The sequence below is a fragment of the Tenrec ecaudatus genome, chromosome 17 (assembly GCF_050624435.1).
Source record: "Tenrec ecaudatus isolate mTenEca1 chromosome 17, mTenEca1.hap1, whole genome shotgun sequence".
Taxonomy (NCBI): domain Eukaryota; kingdom Metazoa; phylum Chordata; class Mammalia; order Afrosoricida; family Tenrecidae; genus Tenrec; species Tenrec ecaudatus.
The window spans coordinates 28,692,869-28,716,019 of record NC_134546.1 but is presented as its reverse complement, the minus strand read 5'-3'; the positions used below and the strand labels follow the sequence as shown (position 1 = coordinate 28,716,019).

The 23,151-nt window shown below is 44.0% G+C and overlaps 1 protein-coding gene across 3 annotated transcripts in view; it reads left to right on the top strand.

The window, feature by feature from the left end:
- EIF2AK2 (eukaryotic translation initiation factor 2 alpha kinase 2) overlaps positions 1-19,604 on the top strand; it is a 39,600-nt gene extending 19,996 nt beyond the window's left edge. For all 3 annotated transcript variants that reach the window (XM_075535316.1, XM_075535317.1, XM_075535318.1), the window contains 7 exons: positions 1,423-1,545; positions 5,708-5,824; positions 9,109-9,289; positions 15,075-15,203; positions 17,331-17,429; positions 18,869-18,922; positions 19,005-19,604. In XM_075535316.1, the coding sequence (XP_075391431.1) occupies positions 1,423-1,545; positions 5,708-5,824; positions 9,109-9,289; positions 15,075-15,203; positions 17,331-17,429; positions 18,869-18,922; positions 19,005-19,127 (826 nt within the window). In that variant the 3' untranslated portion in view covers positions 19,128-19,604. The remainder of the gene's footprint in view (positions 1-1,422; positions 1,546-5,707; positions 5,825-9,108; positions 9,290-15,074; positions 15,204-17,330; positions 17,430-18,868; positions 18,923-19,004) is intronic.
- The last annotated feature ends 3,547 nt before the right edge of the window (positions 19,605-23,151 follow it).

Sequence of the window (23,151 nt, the reverse complement as noted above, 5' to 3'; positions counted from 1 at the left end):
GATGGGGAGAGGAAGCATTTAGGAACTAGAGGAAAGTTGTATGTTTCTTCGTTGCTACACTGCACCCTGACTGGCTCTTCTCCTCCCCGAGACCCTTCTGTTAGGAGATGGCCAGTTACCTACAGATGGGTCTTGGGTCCTCAATCTGCACTCCCCCTCATTCACAATGATTTAATTTTTTATTCTTTGATGCCTGATACCTGATCCCTTCTACACCTCATGATCACACAAGCTGGTGTGCTTCTTCCATGTGGGCTTTGTTGCTTCTGAGCTACATGGTTGCTTGTTTACCTTCAAGCCTTTAAGACTCCAGATGCTATTTCTTTTGATAGCCAGGCACAGTCAGCTTTCTTCATCACATTTGCTTATGCACCCATTTATGTCCAAGACTAATTCTTAACAAGAGTAGACATCCCCATCTTCTCCTACAGAGCAGCTGGTGGTTTCGAACTGTGAACCTTACAGATTACAGCCCAACATGTAACTACTACACTACCAGCTATCCTAGTATAAACCTATGCAGACTCAACTAGCCATGGAATGTAACAAGGCAATTCTTTCGACAGTGTTTTACTCTTATGGTAAGACACACTCTCCTGGCTTTTGTATAGCCAAGAGTTGACTGTCACACCCATCGTCTTCTGTGTTAGACTCTCCGTGGGAAGTAGAAAGGAGGGTCTGCCAGGGTCTCAGAGAAGGGAGGAGTCAACCAGGGTGCAGTAAAGCACCAATAAAACACAATATGCCTCTGGTTCCTTGAGGCTTCCTCATCCCCCACTACCATGACCCCAGTGATGCCTCTCACTTCGGACTAGACCGGAGCATGAACACAGGTGTAGGTAAGAGATATGAGCTCACAACACACACACACAACCCAGGAGCAGGAATGGGAAGAGAAATACCAGATGGAAAAGGGGAAGTGGGGGAAGGAGGAGAAGAAGGGGCAACTGATCACAGTGATTAACACACAACCACACACACCCCTCCAGGGGGAAGAACAATGGAAACCATGGGGGGAAGGGAAATGGTGGTCAATGGGAGATATGAAAATAATAATAATTTATAATCAATCAAGGGGTCAGGAGGGTCGGGGGGAAAGGAGGGGGAAAAAAAAGCTGATACCAAGGGTTCCATAGAAAGTAACTGTCTAGAAAAGAATGATGGCAACATATGTACAAATATGCCTGATACAATTGATGTATGGATTGTAATAAGCATTGTAAGAGCCCTCAATAAAATGATCCAAAAGAAAGAAAGAAAAGAGGGTCTGCCTTCTAGCCCCTGTGTTTCAAGAGGTTCTGTGATGTGGATACTCTTATCGTGTGTGTTACATATTCCAGTTGACAAATGATATGCAAGAGAAGAGGGGTGGTCATGGTGGGATTTGCACCTCAAAGTAACATGTGCTATTTATTGTTGAAGGTTTGTGAAGGATTTTACTGAAATAGAATCAATCGGCTCAGGTGGTTATGGCCAAGTTTTCAAAGCCAAACACAGAATTGATCAGAAGACTTACGTTATTAAACGTGTTAAATATAGTGATGAGTAAGTAGTAATTGTTTTTTTCTCCCCCCAGGAGATGTGACTTTTCCTAACGTTCCTCTCCTCTCTATTTCCTTGTAACATTCTTTTTAAATTCTTCCTGGTCCTCCTTAAATTGTTCGTTTTAACATCAGGAGATTGGCGTCCTGTGTAAGCAGCTTGTTGAGCCCTGGCTATTTCCGTAGAAAACGGACCTGCTGCAGATCCTGGGTTTCAAGCTGTCTTGGTGAAGAGAAGCTACAGGCTCACAGGGCAGGGAGAGAGGGGTCTTTAGAAAGTTTGTGTGAAAACGTTGAAGCATCAGGGAATTTTTTCGCCAACATCTCGAAACCCCCTTGTATGGTTGAATGTGACTGCTGAGAGCTTCTAATCTCATGTTACATGTTAGGAGACTTAGAGCCAAGATGTGGATTGATTTGTCTATGTGAAAAGCAAGTTGGCCATTGTGCTGGTTATCTATTGCTGCATAATACCCAGCAATGGAGTTGCCTTAAGCAATTTATTATTAGTATTATTATTCATGGGTCTATGGATTGGTTGGGTTCATCTGGGCAATTCTCCTCGGGAGACTGCCTTGCATTTGGAGTCGAGAGTCATCTGTAGGCTCTTGTTCAAGGTAGAACAAGGTCGGATGAATAGGCTGGATGTTCAAGGGAGAGAGCTCTTACCTGGCAGGCAACTGATACTGGCTGTGAGTTGGAAATTCAATGGGGACCATTAACCACAGCGCATCTACATGGGTTCTCCCAAAGTAGTGGGTATGTCCTGAAAGGGATTGTTCAAGAGATTGAGAAGAAATAGCAAGGCTTCTTTTGACCCAGCCTTAGAAATCCCATAACTTCACCCCCTCCCCATTCTATTGGCTAAACAAGTTAGTAAGGGCAAACAGACTCGACTTCTTGACTGGAGGAGTGGCAGGTGCCTACAGGCAGGGAGGGAACTGATGATGGCGACGACCTTTGGAAACCACTACAGTCACACAGTGACGATCTAGAACTCATCCTTTGACCATCAGTCCACTGTGTTCCCACGATAACCCTCTGCTTCCATGTTCAGTTTGTATGATCTGCCTTCCTTCCTACAGGGAGAGAAACACGCAGGAAGGAAGTCTGGAAGTCCATGTTCCCCATTTGACCACTCTGGTTTGTTGCTTCAGTTGTTAGCTGTCTGACTTGGCCAGACTGCTCCTCAGTGACTAGAGGAGCTGAAACAATGACCTGTCTAAGGCAAATGATCAGAGCCAAGGAGAAGTAGTCAGGAAGGCCTAGGTATTCTTTACTGTCCATCTTTGTCCCTTGTCCAACACCTTGCAAATGAAATAACCGATACCCTCTAAACAAGACTTTGGGAGGGGAAGGCTGGCCTATTTAGAAGCTGGTGCATCTTTGTTTATGGCGGGAAGAAATCTGACAACATTTGTGGTTAGTGGTGGCATTACATGGTTCATGCCACTAAGTTCACTGAATTGTGTACCTGAAAAATGTTGAATTGACACATGCTGTGTCTTGCCAGTGGAAGCCAGTCCCTAACGCATCATTACAGGTCCAGTAGGCGCAATTGTACAGCGATAATAAGTAAAGATTATAGTAAAGTTATAGAGGGCATGAGAGATAGAAGAGAAATATTGAAATACATAGAGTCAGAGACAATACATGGTAACATGCTCACTTCAGCCCTGCTTGGTGGTCCACGTGGAGGGAGAGAGAGAATCTTTAATGCTAACCAAGGCTTTTATATTCTCTGGGAACATGCAACCCCCCTAATTACAGGTGAAGACATAAGTCACAGGAAGGGGTTGTGCTACAGGTAATACAGTAATGGTAGGGGGTGATCTAAGGGTATCCACACAATAGGAAGAGGAGGGATTAGGGGTACACATGTGGCAAGATGGGCAGATCCTAGAGTCAGGATGGCAGCTGGATCTCCATAAGAACCATTGGCGGTAGGGTGTAAACCCCACCTACAGGAACCAAGCTAATGGTTACAAGCTTCAGGGAGAAGTAATCCATTATCTCCAGCAGCAGGGAGCAGGCCCACCCTATGGTGGGTGAGAGCAGTCTGGCAGCGATTGCCTTCAGGGATATCTGTAAACATCTGACCTCCCCACATGTTATATATTAACAGCAATATTTCTTGTCCTTCTTCATTGTTTTACTTCACAGGAATGAAGCACTGTTGCTTCTTCCATCACTAGCAACTTAAAAAAAAAAAAAGGATAATTCTCAGTGTTGGTAAGGGTGCAAGATCTGCCCATTTCTGCTGGCTTTGTAAATTAGCACACTTTTGAAACGAGAAATATTGAACTATTTAATTGTATGATATGTGAATTATTTGCCAATAAAACTTTAAAACACTAAATAAAACAAAATGGGAAGTATTAACTTAGAGTCATAAATATATCTGTATTCTTTGGCCCAGAGGTCTCCCAACTGGGAACCTATTCTATGGACATTATCTAAATTATGGAAAAAGCTATGACAAAGGATAGAAATCACACGTGGGTTATAACAATGAAAAATTAGAGCAAAGAGAATGTTCCAATAATAGACAAATGGTGATTGGTTGTTAATTTGCAACCACGAAATATGAGGGCAACCATGAAATATGAGGGTTCTATAAAGGAATCAATAAACAATAGGTATATGTTGTTTAACTTTCATTGGGCGACATCCAATTGTATATACAGCCGTAATCCCAAAAGACTATAATAGAGTTCGGAAATCTCGATTGGAGAATGGGATTGAATGGATTTTCTTTGTTTAGTAGGGACAATCTTGTCTTGCACTAACTCTCCATGCAAGGGCCTTGCAGATACTTCTAGAGCCACCAGCTGGATGACTTGAGAAGGCGGAGAATAGGGAGGGGAGGGCAGTAGGGAGACTGGGTGTGAGGTTTTCAAAGGAGGCAGGTCTTCTTACCACTGCAGCTGCCTAACAGGGGAGGAGGCCATTTATAGCCCGTTGTGTGTGATGGGAAAAAGAAGCCAGAGAGCCAAAGGAGACCCCAAGGCCAGGCTGGCTGCTGCAGCGGGCAGTACAGCTGGGAGACGTGGTGGCGACCTAGCAGGCTCTCCGTGGTTTGCACACACTCCCTTGAAACAGGTCCTGACCACCTGGTGGCCTTCCTTCAAGCCTCTCTCTTGGATATAACATGGTGTTCAAACAACAGCAAATTCACTCAACACCCTACTCCGTAACGTATGGTGGGCTTGTGAATAATGAGCCACCCAAAGCAACAAACGGACAAACTCACTGCCATCAAGTCCATTCTGGCTGTATTTCAGCTGGTGATGGCTACGTACCAGAAAACAGCCCCGTTGGCCTCCAGTCCATTTTGACTCATCCCACAACGGTTCTCTCAACACATCCTTGTATTTTTGAAAACTCACAGAAGAATTCATGCTTTGTCTTCTTTAGCTGGTGCTGCTCTGACAGAAAAACCATGCGGGGAGGGCCTTCGCAAACAGAAGCGTAATCCCACAGTTTAGAGAGCTAGCCGTCTGAATTCAAGGCACCTTGACATAAAATGTATCTGCTTTATTTAGCATGGATTTGCCTTGGCCCTTGATTCGTGGTACTGGAAAGCTCCCACCATGTACCATAAAGCCTCCATTTTTTTCTCTGTGGACATGATTCCCTCAGTGTGCTTCTTCCATGTAGGCTTTGTTGCTTCTGAGCTAGATGGCCACTTGTTTACCTTCAAGCCTTTAAGACCCCAGACTCTACATCTTTTGATAGCCAGGCACCATAAGCTTTTTTCGCCACATTTGCTTATGCACCCGCTTTGTCTTCAGTGATTGTGTTGGGAAGGTGAGCATCATGAAATGCCAGTTTAATAGAACAAAGTATTCTTGCATTGAGGGAGTACTTGAGTAGAGGTCCAATGTCCATCTGCTACTAAATACTAAACCTATACATATATGCACATAGATCTATTTCCACATCCTCATATATAAATATATTTGATATGTACATGCCTTTATTTAGACCTCTATAAATATCCTTTGCCACCTAGCTCTTTCCTCTCTTTCCTTTGACTTTCCTCTTGTCACAGGGACTGTCTTAACGAGCTAATCGAGATAGATGTTTTCTTGTACCTGGGGTAGTTTGTAGTTGCTTTCTGGGAATGCATACCAATGGATTTACTTTTCCACTTCTTTTGATAGGAAAGCAGAGCGTGAAGTAAAAGCACTTGCGAATCTTAATCATGTAAACATTGTTCACTACCATCATTGCTGGGATGGATATGATTATGCTACAATGGACAGCTTAAATACCTCAAGGTAAGGAAAAGCACCACCCCTCAGGGTGTCCCAGCCATCAGGGGACAGAAGGAAAGGGTCATTCCCTACATGTGGGTCATTGGCTGTGACTATTAATGATCACATGTCATAACTTCAACCATGCTGAGAGGCACAATTCCTGCTCCATTCCGCAGGTAAGGAGACGACGAACAAGTCCTTGCTTCAACCTTGCTTTAAATCCCCCTATGGTGCAGGCTGGACCTGCTCTGGTTTCCAAAATTTTCTGTATTTTTTGGTTGAGTTTTTTGGGGTTCATATTAGGGTGTGTTTCAGGGGTGTCATGTCACCCTCTTGAAGTTGTGTTATATGTTGTTTTTTTTTAAATATGTGATATCCAGCATTGATTACCCTATAGAGGCAGCAGTAGAAAAGTAGAATAAGGGTTTTGGGGGTGGGCAGGGGAAACAATAGTGGAGGGGGGATGGTGAAGGGAAGATGATGTCAAGAAGCCTTGTAGAAAAAGAATGTTTGGAAACGGATGTTGGTAACAATTGTACAATTCTCCTTGATGTGATTGAACTATGGAATGATATGAAATATATATATTAAATTAACAAAAACCAAACAAAACATTTTTTGTGTCCTCAGCTTTTGACAAAACCTCAGGGTTTGCCCTTCTGACTTGGTTGTTCAATGCTTAATTTGATCAGGAGCCCCTGTTTCAGTGTAGTATGTGAATCTTGTAAGGAAAAGTTTAACCTGTGTTAGTTGCTGCTTCTAAGAGTTCTCCGTTCTTGACTGCCCTTCACTCAGATCTCTGATTGGAGGGGTGTAAGAAAGGGTTTTCTCAAATGTAATCACACCATCATGGCGGGGTGGCAGGTGGGGAAATGGTTTTTAAGGCAATGATGGGTGTTGTCATAATAAGGCCTGGAGGTTCTGAGAGACAGATTCTGTCCTTGAGCATCACCCTGTATTTATTGGGGACAGTCTTTTCATGGAAACCCTGAATACATTTGGGGTCCTGTCTAGTTATTGTGGCCCAGGAAACAACCACCTACATCATGTAGTTGAGAACTTTATCCTTGCTTCAGAATTTAGCCATCAGCATAGAGGACTTCAGCTTTTAGCAAACTCTTGGCTACCTCTTCCCATTTTCTAGCCAACATGTTCAAAGAATATGAATTAACAGTGAGATCAATTTAGTTCAGAGAAAACTCTAAAATATGATTAGCAAAGGCAGTTCTCTGGCTTTTATCCCACAGCAATTTGTTGGCACTTCTTGGAGTGTATCTACACTTGTTTTGTTGTTTGGGATTTGTTTTCCTTTGACCTCCTATTAGACCATCATCCCATAGGGCCAGTATCGCATCAAACTAGTTTTTTTCACCTCTAGATGAAAAATTCAGCAGGTCAACAGTGACTTGAAGTCTGTTTCAAATGTAGTTTATGCAATAAGGATTTGGGGTTTGGGGTTTCCTGCACTTTGATTGTATCAATGCTCTTATTTCTATCAAGGATATGGCTTTGAATTCATTTGAACAAATAACCACAGGAGTAGAGTATGTTCGTTTAAAATAATTCATTCATAGAGACTATAAGGTAAATGGAAAATAAATATGAATCAAAAAGATCACCAAGGACCTTTGGTATCTAAGTCTGGACAGGTTGGTACTTTATAAATGACAAAGACAAATAGTCTTGCAAAGTGTTGAAAAGCAAGAATCTTACTCTGAGGACTAAGGTGCACCTAGCCATAGTGTTGTCAGTCGCCTCATATGCTTGTGAAAAAGTTGAACATTGATTCTATTAAACTGGCATTCCATGATGCTCAACTTCTCAACACAATCACTGAAGGTAAAGCAGGTGCATAAAATGTGATGAAGAAAGCTGATGGAGCTCGGCTATCAAAAGATATAGAGTATGGGGTCTTAAAGGCTTGAAGGTAAACAAGCGACCATCTAGCTCAGAAGCAACAAAGCCCACATGGAAGAAGCATACCAGCCTGTGTTATCACGAGGAGTCGAAGGGATCAGGTATCAGGCATCAAAGAACAAAAAATCATATCATTGTGAAGTAGGGGGATTGCGGAGAAGAGACTCAAAGCCCAACTGTAGGCAATTGGACATCCCCTTACAGAAAGGTCGTGGGGAGGAGACAAGTCAGTCAGGGTGCAGTGTAGCAATGATGAAACGTACAACTTTCCTCTAGTTCCTAAATGCTTCCTTCCACACCCCACCTCCACTATCATGATCCCAATTCTACCTTATAAATCTGGCTAGACTAGAGTCTGTACACTGGTACAGATAGGAACTGGAAACACAGGGAATCCAGGACAGATGATCCCTTCAGGACGAGTGGTGAGAGTGGCGATACCGGGAGGGTGGAGGGAAGGTGGGGTAGAAAGGGGGGAACGGTTACAAGGATCTACATGTGACCTCCTCCCTGGGGGACGGACAACAGAAAAATGGGTGAAGGGAGACGTCAGGAAGTGTAAGATATGACAAAATAATAACTTATAAATTATCAAGGGTTCATGAGGGAGGGGGCGCCAGGGAGGGAGGGGAAAATGAAGAGCTGATGCCAGGGGCTTAAGTGGAGAGCGGATGTTTTGAGAATGATGAGGGCAATGAATGTACAAATGTGCTTTACACAATTGATGTATGTATGGATTGTGATAGGAGTTGTATGAGCCCCTAATAAAATGATTTTAAAGAAAGTTGAACATTGAATAAGCAAGACTGAAGAAGAATCACAGCATTTGAATTATGGTGCTGGAGAAGAATATCGAAATTACCATGAATGGCCAAAATAAGAAACAAGTCTGCCTTGGAAGGAGTCTAGCAGGCATGCTCCTTAGAGCAAAGCTGGCAAGACTTCATCTCACAGACTTGGACATGTTGTCGGGAGAGGCCAGTCCTTGGAGAAGGACATTGCACTTGGTAAAGTAAAGGGGCGGTGAGAAGAGGAAGGCCCTCAAGATGGTTTGACCCAGTAGCTGTAACAATAGACTAAAACACAAGAACAACGGTAAGGATGACTCAGGCCCGGCGGCGTTTCTTTCTGTGTGACATAGGGTCTCGGTGAGTCCAAACCTACTTGCGAGCAGCCAACAACAGTGACAGCTTTGGATTTCTGAATTCTCCCCATTTAGTTAACAATGGCTTATTATATTTTGATACGTATAAATGTATTATATGTTGATTTCTGTTTGACACGTGTCTTCGGTTTGTAAGATGATAGGCATAATTTAATAAAAGAGCGCTCATTTGTTTTATAATTTTTTACTGCTATTTTTAACATATTGTGATTTTTATATCCAGTTCGAAGACCAAGTGCCTATTTATCCAAATGGAATACTGTGATAAAGGGACATTGGAAAAGTGGATTAATGACAAAAGAGGCAAGAAATCGGACAAAGATTTGGTTTTGAACTTCTTTAAGCAAATAACAACAGGAGTGAATTATATACATTCAAAGCAGTTAATTCATAGAGACCTTAAGGTAAATGGGAACTGTACTTGGCTAGGAGTTTGTGAATGTGATTTCCTAATTGTAGTCTGTATGTTGGTGTCTGTGTGGGTGCCTTCTCTGGTGTACGCCACCTAACTTTAAATCTAAATTTCCAGATGCACTTCTTCTTCCGCTGACCCTAACCAGCAGAGCCGGGTCAGATCCCAAAAGCTTAAGAGTACAGTCCTTTAGATAGCTGGTTCAGACTTCAGATGGCAGCCTGTCAGGGGAAGCCAGCCCCTAACACATCATTACGGGTCCGGTAGGTGCAATTATACAGCGATAATAAGTAAAGATCATAGTAAAGTTATAGAGAGCATGAGAGATAGAAGTATTGAAATAAATGGGAGTCAGACACGTTTCATAGTAGCATGCTCACCTCTGCCCCACATGATGGTCCACGTGGAGGGAGAGAGAGAGTTTAATGGTAGCCCCGGCCCCTTTTATAGTCTCTGGGGATGTGCAAGCCCCCTAATTACAGGTGAGGACATATGTCACAGTAAGGGGCTGTACTATAGGCAATACAGTAATGGGAAGGGGTGGTCTAGGGACATACATGCAATAGGAAGGGGAGGAAATGGGGTTATACATGTGACAAGATGGGCAGATCCTAGGTTCAGGATGGCGGCCTAACTTTGACCTATTCCCTAGATCTCCATAGGAACCATTATCAATAGGGTGTGAACGCTTGGTCTCAGGCCTCAAGGAGGAATAATCTATTGTCCCCAGTAGCAGGGAGTGAGGCCTGCCATATAGTCTGGTTGACTAACTGCCCTGGGGATGATGTCTGTAAGCGTTTGACCTCTCCCCACAGCAGCCATACTTGGGGAGGTCCCAGGTGCCCCTCACATCTGACCTGCCAGCTACAAAACTGGGGCTTCCCTGCCCCTGGCTCAGTACTTCGCTAAAACCTCACAAATGCAGGAAAGCCCGATACTACAAATATAGTTTTATTATCATAAAAATGACAGGTGCTTACATATGTAGTGTGGACCGTGAGCATAACAGAGGTTCCATTCTCTTGAGAAAGTCTCAGGGTATATAGATGTTATCTCTCAGGAACCAAAGACAAATGCCAAATTCATTGGATAAAATCACTGTGCATTACACTGTGCATAACTGAATCCCTCTCTTCTCTAGTTTTAGGATTTAGAAAGGATTGATGGTCTGAGGTTAGAATGGGTCTAGAACTTGCCCCAAATCCCATTCCATAGAACCACTCTGGCGAGCCCTACACAAAGACTCATTCGACCATGTTTCCATCGAGCAGGATCATCAGAGTCCTGAACACATTGTGGCTGGTCCAGCCAACAGGCTGCTCCATCCTGACCTCTGCAGCCACTTGAATTTGGCTGTGGATTTGGGAACATGAATCTCCCAAACTCTCAGCCATTATTCTTGAGAGCAGTCACTGTTACTGTGCCCAGGCTCCAGTATGTTTTTAGATCTCTCTGCTTCATGATTGAAAAGTCTCAATAATCTGAAACTTAGAACATTGTATCATCCTTTAGTGCAGTGGTTCTGAACCTTCCTCATGCCCTGACCCTTTAATACAGTTCCTCATGTTGTAGTGACCCACCAATGATAATATTATATTCGTTGCTACTTCATCACTGTAATTTTGCTACTGTTATGAATCAGCCGACCTCTGAGAAAGGGTTGTTCCACCCACCAGAGGGTCGCGACCCACAGGTTGAGAACCACTATTTTAGTGGTTTCATTTCTTTGGGTTTCCTAGTTTCTTTCACGGTCTTACTGAGCAGTGTTCTCATTTTGTCTTCTCATCGAAAGCAAAGAAGAGAGACCAAGCAGCTTTTTATAGTCTCCCACCCACACTCCACCTGGCTAGTTTGTGGTACCCAACTCCCATCACAAACTGGCCAGGTGAACTCTGATCCCTGAACCATGAAGGGCTCATGTTTTCTTCCAGAGACCATTCAGCCACCTGGCTCCTCTGGCCACCGCTTCCTTTGCTAGTCTGGCCTGATCATTCTAGAGCTGCCTAGTTCTCCGCTAGGCAGAAGCATCTCATTTTCATGCCTCTTGGCTATCTCTTTATCTCACCTGTCTAAAACAGCCAGGTGTGAGAAATAAAGCAAAATCGGTCCTTGAGGTAAAAAACAAACAAACAAAAAAAAAACAACCTCCCATGAACATAGTAGGTGCTGAACCTAAGACAGGTCATAGGGTGACTAATGTATCACAGTTGCCTCATTGGCAGTATGTTTTTTTTAACATAATGTGTTTACCTCTTGATGTTAGATTCTTAGAACTAGCCCAAGGGTACTGGTGAGAGACATGGACACGGGGTTCTGGCGTGAGGGCTTACTGTTTGTGGCAGCTCCTCTGTTGGAGAGTCCATTTCCTAAGAGGTCCAGGTCCCTTGGTCAACTTCAGTTTCAGTTTTGAGGATCAGTCCTTGTTCTTGTGTCTCCTGTCTACAGTTCTTACCCATTGTTTGTGCTCTACAGCCTCATAGTTTACCTAATTATAACTGATGATTCAAAATGTGATATTAAAATGAAAAAAAAGATGGATTACAGAGAAACAATCTGATATTTTCACTAAAGTCTTGTCTAGTTTGTATACCTGTTGTTAGGTGCCATCGAGTCAATTCCAACAGTAGAATGAAGCGCTGCCCTGTGTTATCTTCACAAGTATCCTTCGGTTTGAGTCTTTTGTTGCTGCCACTGTGTCAGTCCATCTTGTCGCGGGCCTTTTTTTTTTTTTTGCTGCCCCTCTACTGTACCAAGCATGATGTCCTTCTCCAGGGACCGGTCCCCTAACAACATAGATGAGACAGCATCTTGCCATCGTTGCCTGCTGAGATACTTAGACATCAGTTCAACCTCCTGTCTGTCAGTCTCGGTCTTTAGATGGGACAAGCATTGTCAAGTGCAAACCGAACTTACTCCTCCCCTGTAGGAGAGTACATGGTTTCTTTTTCTCCATACTGGCTTGGTGCACATCTACCCCTTTCTACCGTGTTAACGGCTTCAGAATCCATTCTGCTAATTGAATTCTAATCTTACTACCAATTTCTACCTGGGCCCTCTCAGGCTAACGTCTTCACAAACCATCCCCACCCACCTTCACTTTTTCCCCCCATTCACTTTTTAAGCCTTTTATTGTGAATTGGGCGAAGGGTTAGAGCAGGTCGGCAGTTTTACATTCAGTGATTCATACACATTTTGTTTCCATTTTCGCAATCCCCTCAATGCCCTAGCCCTTATGCTGTTGCTTCTGTTTCCTATTTCCACTTTCCTCTTTCCTAACCCTGTGAACATGGTGCTTGGGGAAATTCTGCCTCTTTTACCCCAAGGAGGTGGTAATTCTGAGGTGTGCTTACCAGGCTGCTGTTATTGTTCCCTGTATCACCTCGTGTCCACTGTTTGACTGAAAACTGAGCCCAGTTGCAGACCTAAAAGGTGGCTATGAGCCATAATCTTGGAGATTCCGGCAGTCTCTATCCAACTAGGAAACCTGGTCTCTTTCATAGTGTTAAGTTCTGCCCCTCACTTTGACTCCCTTTGTCAAAGTGAGGGGCAGAACTTAACACTATGAAAGAGACCAGGTTTCCTAGGAGGGGGATGTCGAGTTGGCTCACTAGTCAACCAGACTAATTTTTTCCATGTGTCTGTCCATAATTCGTCTTTCCTCTACATCAGTGGTTCTCAACCTTCCTCATGCCGTGACCCTTTACTACAGTTCCTCATGTGGTGGGGACCCCCCAACCAGAACATTATTTTCATTGCTACTTCATCACTGTCATTTTGCTACTGTTATGTTTTGTTCAACCCCAAAAGGAGTCACAACCCACAGGTTGAGAACTGCTGTTGTAGCTGGAGAGAAGCCAATAGCAGCAACTTAGAAGGTCACTCGTGAGCTTTTAAGATCCATCTGCTACTCACCCAAGTGGGATGTGGAGCATTGTCTGTGTGAACTTTTTTCTGCCAGTTGACCTGGGTGTCCCCCAAGACTATGGTCCTGAGCCCCCAGGCCCAGTGATTCATTCAAGGCATTTTGTTATATCTAAGAAGTGTTCATAACTTGCCTTCTGTGCTCTACCACATTCATGAATATATTTGCAGCAAAGGTAAATTACACAGGCACAAGCACCCTTTGTAAACCTCTAGGCATATTCCCGGGTAGACTCCCACGCTGCTGCCAACACCTGTTCAACCTGCGCGTCGACCAAGCAGCTACTCATCCCTCTGAGTTACTGCAGGATGGCAGCGTTTACCTGTTGTCAGGTAACGGACTCCTTGGAAGCTCCTTTGGCAGCCTTTTCTGGCCTCTGTCCTCTTCAGTTTTAGTCTCTTGACTAGCTCTCCTCCTAACTGTTGCCCTGTCACCTGTGTGTGTGTAGCGCAGCACTGCACGGAAGGTGTCTCTTGAAGGAAGCCAGCATCGGCTGCATCAGCTCTTCACCCCCCTCGCTCCCCACTTTTTCTTCTTAAATAATTACATGGAAAAAATATGTTGGTGCTAGTGATCAGCTTCCAGCAGAGGTGGAGGGCTTGTGTGTGTTCCCCTGTCACAGGTCTGGCAAACGTGGGATAATGGAAGCACACAGCAGGTCCGGACAAGGTATTCTGCAGCACTGCTGAGAATGCACCCGGTCAGAGAACCTCTACCCTGGCTCTCAGCTCCTGGGCTCCTACTGACAGCATCCCACCAAGGGAATGAAGGGCTAAGCTCACCTTGTGTGCTTTCCGGGACGGGGAGTTCTTTTACTCCTCTGCTTTGAACCACTGCTCGTGAAGTGTCACTGTTGTTGGTGGTTACCATGGCATTGGCCTCCATGCCCAATGGAACAGAAAGCCGACCAGGTGTGGGTCGGACCGTGGTCACCTACGGACTGATCATTTGCCATTTTCAGAACTAGATTGCCAGGCATTTCTTCCTAGTCCACTGTAATCTGGAAGCACCACAGGCACAGCCGCTTAGCAGCATATTTGCTAGTTGATTCCGACTCAAAGCGATCCCAGGTGTGCGGAGTGGAACTGTCCCCTAGTGAGGTAACTCTGGGTGGCTTTAAACCATCAGCCTTTCAGTTAGTAGCCGAACATTTACCGTTTGTGTCACCTTGGAAGTCTATGCAGTATCCAAAGCAGGCTTGCTGCCTGCCACTGACACACAGGTGGTGCCCTGGCCAGGAATCAAACCCAGGCTTTCCCCATGTAAAGAGACTATTTGGTCATTGGGCCCTGACTGCCTCTATTAGAATAATAGGATGTGTAAAAACAAATCTGTTTTTCCACCCTTGTGTACCAGGTTCAGCAGCCACGGTGGCACAATGGAGGAGAAAGATGAGGCTACCATCCCCCCATTCCCCCCCCATAGTTTACTGTCTCAGAGACCTTAGGGAGCCGTCTCCTCCGTCTTATAGGACCTGTGAGTTGGAATCAACTCATACACTGGCAGTGGCTTTGGCTGGCTTGGTTTAATCCCAGATCCATAGTCTGGCGCCATACAAATTCAATCTACTTTCCCCTAGACAGCTCTTTAGAAATTTGAAAGTAGCTCTGCCCCACAGCCTTGTCTGCTGTCAGCTAATAAGTTCCTCCCTTTCTTCAGCTGCTGTTGTAAAGACCCATCATCTGAAATTCCCTGGCTTGGGCCGATGGTCTGTGTCAGGTTCTATAGGAAAGGTGGAGTGAGAAATCGACTTGTAAGTTCATAGAAAATAGGTTATTGCTAAATGCGATTCAGGTATATGAGGAAAGTATGTCAAATGGGTATGTGTACAATAAATATATTTTTCTTTCTTTAGCCAGGTAACATATTTTTAGTACATACAAATCAAATAAAGATCGGAGACTTTGGACTTGTCACATCCATGGAAACCTATGAACAGCGAACGGCTGAGAGGGGAACGCTCCGTTACATGAGCCCAGAACAGGTGCCGCCCCAGTCCTTTTCCCTGTGTATTTTGGACTGCTTTTTTTCTAATAGTGAAAACAAATCATTCTTATTTTATGAAATTAAGAGAGGTCAGATGTCTATAGACTAAAAGTGGGAAATGTCTCATTCCTCTCCACTTTTACTCTTCTTCCGAATTTGTTGTTTCCCCTTGGGGGCTCATTTTCTGTGAATCAAGACATATGAACAAAGATATGTGCATACACATTTTTACATACACACACGCACATTCTCTAATACCGCACTCTTATGTTGTGACTCCTTCCACTCAGTGTTGTATTGTAATCTTTCCATCATTCCTGCAAAGAGTCTATTTTTTTTACCCGCTGCACTGCATTCCAGACTGCAGACCTACCATCAATTCTTTAACCACATTCTTATTGATGGGAATTTATTTTTGAGGTTCTTTCCACCTCTTAAACTTACATTCTTCTTCTTGTTATAGTAAGCATCCTTCTTTCTTTTTTTTTGTAGTATAAATTCTTCGTTCTTAGCCATGATCTGAAATTACTGAGAAGGGCCAGTACGTTTCAAACTTGATAAATGCTCCCAAGTGGCCACCCAAGAAAAGTGATTCTCATACATTCTCCCACCAAAGTGCAGGTGCTCTTCCCGATCAAACTAGGATATTATCCGGCAAAACTGAAGAATGAATATCTGACTCGCTAGTTTGCATTTTTCTGATTTTGAGTGAAGTGGACCCTTTTTTTCATCTATTTATGTACTATTTTTTGCCTACTAATTGTCTTCATAGCTTTTGCCTGATTTGCTTAATTCTCATGCACATGCTGTCACAGCGTTGATACCAAGTCTTTTTTTTTAAGTCACAGTTGATTCTATTTCCTTTCTGCTTAGTTACATTTTCTAAATCTTTAACAACAGATGTAACTCGTGTGGTTAAAAAAGGAAATAGTAGTGAGGAAGAAAAGCAGTAGATTCCATTGCACTGGTTGCCATCCAACATTATACAATCCTGCGGTGCTTACACAACGACGTAGCTTTGTGACGACAGCTTGTTCGGGTGTTCGGGAGGAGAGTCACAGAGCCTCTTTGCTTTAGCACCTTGGATGGTGGAGCTCACAAACAACCTGCTCTTTATTCATCTGCACTCAGACAAGAGAGTTTTCCTGTCAGCTTAATACTTTGCTGGGTACTTCACATACTTTATTGTATCCATGTAAATATTCTCCAAGTTAGGTGTTAATATTCCATTTTACCAGGGAAGAAATTAAGGGGGGCAAACATTAAATAACTTGCTCAAAATAATTGGCAAGTAAGAGGTGGAAGTGAATTTCAAAGGCTGGAATTACTAGCTCCCAAACGTTGCTTTTTCCAGGCCTTTTTTTAGTGCCTTGATAAGATGAGGTAGAATGGCGTCTGTGGGTCTCCAAGACTGTACCCCTTTATGGAGGTAGAGCGCCTCCTCTTTCTCAGTGGGTTTTAGACTGCTGACCTTGTGGTTAACAGCCACGGCATGTACGAGTATTTTGGGGGGTTTGGTCCCGTATGTGTTAACGCTGTTACAGAATTCTCTTCCCTGGTTGTTACTTCTTGGTATTTCATGTCATTGAGGCACAGAAGCTTCTAAGTGGTCATGTTTATCCATATAGATAGACATATGACTGCTTGGATTCTTGTTTTCATTTTACAGGCAACTTCTACCGCAACACGTAACATAATTTGTGTTCTCTGCTAGTATCTAGTTTAGCTAGAATTTAGTTCTTGATATGTATGAAGAAGGAACATACAACATGAGTCTTCCCAGATGGACTTACAGTTATCTCATCGTGTGTTAAATAGTCCGTGGTTTAAAATGCTATTCTGTTCTCTATTAAAACTTGCACACATACATGGACCTATTTCCGGTGTCTGCGGCTTTATCTTACTTTCCCTCTTCAGTCCCAAACTATGTCATCACTGTGGCAGAATAAAGTAGGTTATAATATCTTCAATTTCAAAATGTGCTCGGCTCATCTGGCACGCTTACGATCCACACATGCATCGTAGTGGGACTTAATATATTTTGGTGAAATGCTTTTTGGCTTCAGAACGCATGTGTATTTATATTGAGTGAGTGACCCATGTCGATATGTCTTGCTCTCTGCAGAGTTCTTCACAATATGGAAATGAAGTAGACATCTTTGCCCTGGGGCTAATTCTTGCTGAACTTCTTTATATATGCCCTACTTTCCAGGAAGCAGTTAAGGTAAATAATCTCAATTAAAGAAAATAGACCAAACCAAACAAAATAAATTGAAAAAGAAAAAAGAATGAAGGAGCCCAAACGATTGACCCTTAGTTTCAAAGTGCTCCAGCAGAAAGTCCGTGTCCCTGTGTGAGGACGGGCCTGGACATTCCCAACTGCAAATCAAACAGGTGGCTCGTCTGGTTCAAGTTCTGCAGTCACTTGGTGGGGTGGTGCTCACTGCTGTCGAGTGGGTTTCGAGCCATAGCGGCCTGATGCACACCGCCATCCACACAAGTCTTCCTCTGCTTGAGCCCATTGGTACAACCACGGTGTCAATCCAGCTCTTGGCGGGCCTTCCTCTTTTTCGCTGCCCCTCCCCTTGACCGAGCGCGAGCATGAAGGCCTTCCTCAGAGGCTGCTCTTCGCTGGGAGGGGCCTACCGCCCATAAAACAACAGCTGCTTCTTGCTATTCAAGTCCGTCAGGACGCTCTCAGCGGCTGCCTGCTTTGTGTACGACACTATACTGAGGTCTAGAAGGGACTTGGGCTTGTGCTCAGGGAGCACGTTCCCCAGGTAGGAAGAACATATGCGAAGTGTTCTGGAAGCAGCTAGAGGAGAGAGCTTGGCAGCTGTAGGGATGTAGGTTTCCTGGAGGTCAATAAAGCTGGGCTTTGAAGGATCAGTGGACGTCCAGTGGTCCAACAGAGGAAGATGATGCGAACAGAGAGGACCCCGCTGGATATGTTTGGAGACAGCAGGCAGTGTGATTTTGTTGGAACATATGAGGGACAAGGGAAGGGTGGTCAGGAGGGCTAGAAAGATAGGCTGAGACAAAAGAATATAGAGAAAGAATCTAAATTCTAAGATCTGTAGCTTTGAGAAAAGAATATAGATCTTCTTTTGCAGGCACATGGAAGCACTAGTAGCAGTGCTGTTGTTAGGTGGCGCGAAGTCCTTTCCAACTCTGAGTGACCCCAGAACTGTCCCCAGGGACTTTCTTGGCTGTAATCTCTACAGCAGCAGGCAGCAGGTCTTTCTTCTGCAGTTGCAGGGTGGGTTTGAACAACCAACCTTTGAGTTAACAGCTCAGCTCTTAGGCATTTTTCCACCAGGGCTACTCTCTGAAAGTAACTGGAGATGGAGCTCTGAAACCCAGGGAAGATTCACTTGGAGAACTAGCCTCCTGCTCTGTAAAGTAGGAATGATGAAGTGCCTATAGGACAGAGTTCTGAAAAGGATGATGGGAGAAAAGACCCGAGATGCAGCTAACCCTTGGTAATGTCAGGGGTGGGAGTGACGTGGGCTGGGGAGAGAGAGTCTTGCTTGCTTCTAGACTGTGGAGAATTTCCTGAAGTTGCCAGAGTTAAGAGTATTCCCTAGTCTCGTGTGATTCCTACGTTTGTTTTTCCTCTGAAGATAATAGTTGCCTACTTCCTATATCTATTTTTATTTTCAGATTTTTAGTGATCTAAGGAAAGGTGTGTTCCCAAATGTATTTGATGACAAGGAAGTAAGTACGCATTTGAAAGTCATCAGAATTCTCTTCACTTCGGTGCTCTATTTCTTAGAATCAATTTTTATTATCTTTACAGGAAGACCTTCTACGAAAACTACTCTCACCAGAACCCAAAAGTCGGCTGACAGCACCTGAAATACTGAAGACCTTGAGAGAGTGGAAGAATTCCCCAGCAGAAAGGAGACACAAAACGTGTTAGAGTCCCTCTGAAACAGGATCCTCTTCCGCTACCATTTCCCTTTCATGATCTAAAATCTGCTAGAACGTATCGAGAGAAATTGACATTTGGTTTCATTTTTTTTCGTTCAATTTTTCACTAAAGTTGCATTAAAAAAAACATCCTCACCTTTGACTTTCTTTGTATTCTGAAGATGGGGAAACTTTAATGTATTTTCTTATATCAATTAATGAACAAATCTTAAACATTTATTGAATGTCTACTATTTCTAGACGAAGAAATTTAAGACATTCTTTGCTTTAATTGGATTACAATCCAACTGGGAAACTATGAAGCCCATAAAAAGAGAAGGGATATTGAAATCTTTTTGGAAAACAATTTGGCATTATCTAGTATAATTGGTGAGACATAGAGGCTTAAAACCATCACTTCCACTTATACCTCCCTCCTTATAGGGATGGTCACAGAACCTGCTTATAATAAAGGAATGGAAACCTCCCTAATGGCCATTAAGAATTGGATGCATTTGTACATTGTATGTCACACATTGGAATACTATATGGCAGTGAAAAGGAATGAATTATAGCTAGGTCTAGCCAACTGGCAGGTAAAAGATGCCATTTAAGGAGATAGAGCACAGGGGAACAGAGTATATTTGGGAGGTAAGATATTGAATTTCTTTTTTCTTTTTTTTACATTTTATTAGGAGCTCAAAGAACTCTTATCACAATCCATACATATACATACATCAATTGTATAAAGCACATCCGTACATTCTTTGCCCTAATCATTTTCAAAGCATTTGCTCTCCACTTAACCCCTCTGCGTCAGGTCCTCTTTTTTTCCCCTCCCTCCCAGCTCCCCCTCCCTCATGAACCCTTGATAATTTATAGATTGTTATTTTGTCATATCTTGCCCTATCCGGAGTCTCCCTTCCTCTCCTTCTCTGCCGTCCATCTCCCAGGGAGGAGGTCACATGTGGATCCTTGTAATCAGTTCCCCCTTTCCAACCCACTCACCCTCTACTCTCCCAGTATCGCCCCTCACACCCCAAGATAATGAATTTCATTTTGGAGATGTTGAATTAATTAATTGCAGATGATGTAGGGCAAACTGTGAGAAATGCAGAATAGGAGCTTAGGAGAAATGGTGGTAGTTGAATCCAGGGAACTGGCAAGGGAAAGAGTATTAGTTAGAAGAGCGGTTCTCAACCTGTGGGTCGCAACACCTTTGCAAGTCGAACGGCCCTTTCACAGGGGTTGCCCGATTCTTAACAGTCGCAAAATTACAGTTATGAAGTAGCAACAAAAATAATTTTATGGTTGGGGGGGTCACCACAACATGAAGAACTGTATTAAGGGGCCGTGGCCTGAGGAAGGTTGAGGACCACTGAGTCAGAGGGATAGAATATGGTGCATATCTCCATTCAGATGTTGCTCTTCTATCCAAAGGCCCAGCTAGCACTGAATGTTGGTGACTCTGTATCTGTGATTATGGCCTGAGCCGACATTTTCTCAGACTGGTCACACATGAAGGAACCAGCATTGACAGACGTACTGCTTAAGCCCCACGATTGGCTTAAATTCTAATTAACAACCGTAGTAAGTCACGCTAGAAGGCAAATAAAATCTCTCAAAGATAGATGAATTTGGGGATTAATTTGGTTGAGACCTGTACTATTTTTCTATCCAGTCATCGTAATAGTAGTGGCTTAAAAGAACACATATCTATCCTCTGGAAGCCAGAAACCCAAACACAATTTCACTGGCCTAGAGTCAGGAGTGCTTTGTAGTGTAAAAGGTTAACAGACTTGGCTGCTAACTGGAAGGGTGGAGGTTCGAATCCCCCAGAGGCATCTTAGAAGGCAGGCCTGGTGATTGCTTCTGAAAAACCAGTCACTGAAATCCCAGTGGAGCACAGTTCTATTCTGATGCACCCGGGGCTTACCACAAGTTGGAACCAACTTAATGGCAGATGGTCAGATGGGTTGTTTTTTTTTTTTTAAAGGTCTAAGTGGGCAGGGTCGTGCGCCCTCTGGAGGTTTTAGCAGAGAATCCGATACCCATTTCCTTTCCTTTTCTAACTTTTGGTGCCAGTTTTCATTCCTTGGTGTGTGGCCTCATTCTTCCTGCATTGTCCCTTGTTCAATTGCCTTTCTTCGGATGGCCTCGGAAGTTCTATGGAGCAGCTATACTCTGTCCTACGGAGTCACTGTGGGTTGAAATCTTCAGCAGTGGGTGAGTGTATTCAAATTACCCTCTGTCCCTTAGAAAGGAGCGTGTGATTTCAGTTAGGCCACCGTAGGCAATCTAGGATAACTTTTTCTGTAGCATTAAGGCCTGGAGGCCTGTGGGGGCCCTTAATCAGTCTACTACACACCCCTTGAGAAGATTGGTTTCTCTGCCTTCACCCCACACTTCTTTGACTACTGGGTGGGAGAAAACCAAACAACTCTTAATATTGCAACTCTGTGGATGGGTTTGCAATTTCTAGTGAATCCTTATGATTCACAGACTACCTATCTGCAAAGTCGCCTTTTCCCTAGCCCACACTCGGTGCTTGTAATTGCTCTCCCCGTTGTCCTCAGGCATGCCCAGAGCCCGGGGACATTTCAGTCGCTGACATCTGAGGTCAAACAAGGCAGTGCTCTGCCTTCTTCTTTGTACGCTTTGTGTGGTCTGGCGCTCGAACCACGGCCATCGAGTCCGTTCCGACTCACAGAGACCCTGTAGGGGAGCGTAGGCCTGCCCCTGTGGGTTTCTGAGACTGGAACACTTTATAGGAGTAAAAAGCCTCCTTTTCCTCTCTGCGAGCGGCTAAGGGTTTCAAACTGCTGACCTATGCCGCCAGGCCTCCTGTGGTCTGCCTAGTGCTACCTTTTCCCTTTTTGGGGGGTGATGCTGCTATTTAAAATGACTCCCAAGCTTAAGGCTGATGTGCTATCTGGTTTACCTAAGTAATTGCCTTACAGAGAAAATGCCATGCATTAGATAAGCTTAATGAATTCTCACAGATACATTCAAGGGTCTTAATGTGCCCCATTAAATAAAGTGTCTTTAATAATATATGACCAGGGCTTCACAAGCCCCTAACCTTGTTTCTCGACTTAGGAGGAAGGGCTTAGTATTCGCTCACTACCACTGCCATGATTAATGAGAATCAGCTGTCTTTCTCTACTCGCCAACTACCCACGTATCTATCTATTTACCTCGGTGTTTCACAAACCGAGTTACTATGTTTTGACATGTGCTATTGTTTTCTGTCCTTTTATCTTTCAAGTATGCGTGTCTTGGTAGCAGCCTCGCCAGGGGGCTGTGATCTGCAATTATTTGGTATCAAGAAGTGGCTTCTTACTATAGGCCAGGGCTCCTCAACAGTGGCGTTTTTGGATTTGGAGCTGGTGGTTGTCTTGCGCATTGTAGGATGTTGAGCGGCATCCCGCTATCTGCCCCCAATCCGCCCTGGTTGAGAGCTAGTGCTGTGCGTCAGTGGTTCGTAGCGTGATCTCCGGACCGGAAGCACCAGCATAGGCTGGGACTTGTTTAAGAACAACAACTAAAAGCCAAACTCACTGCCATTAAGTTGAGGCTGACTCATAGTGACCTTGTAGGTCAAGGTAGAACTGCCTGTGAATTTCTGAGGCTGTAACTATTTATGGAAGGAGAAAGCTCCATCTTTCTTCCTCAAGTGACTGGTGGTTTCGAACTGGTGACCTTAAGAATAGCAACCCAATGTGTAACCATTATGCCACCAGGACTCCTTTGGGACTTGTCAGAAAGGTAAAATTGTAGTCCCCAGCTCAAACCTACTGAAGTAGAAACTGGAGGAGTGAACCCAGTCATGTTTTCACAAGCCCCCGAGTGACGGTGATGCACTAAAAGCATGCAGCTATGTTGTAAGCCATGGTTCTCAACGGGGAGGGTTGGCCCCACAGGACATTAGGCATTGTCTGAAGACACTGAGGTTTCACTTGGGAGGTTTCTCCATCACTCATGCCCTTCAGGTATGCTACTGGCCTCAGAAGGGTGGGGCGAGGGATGCTGCT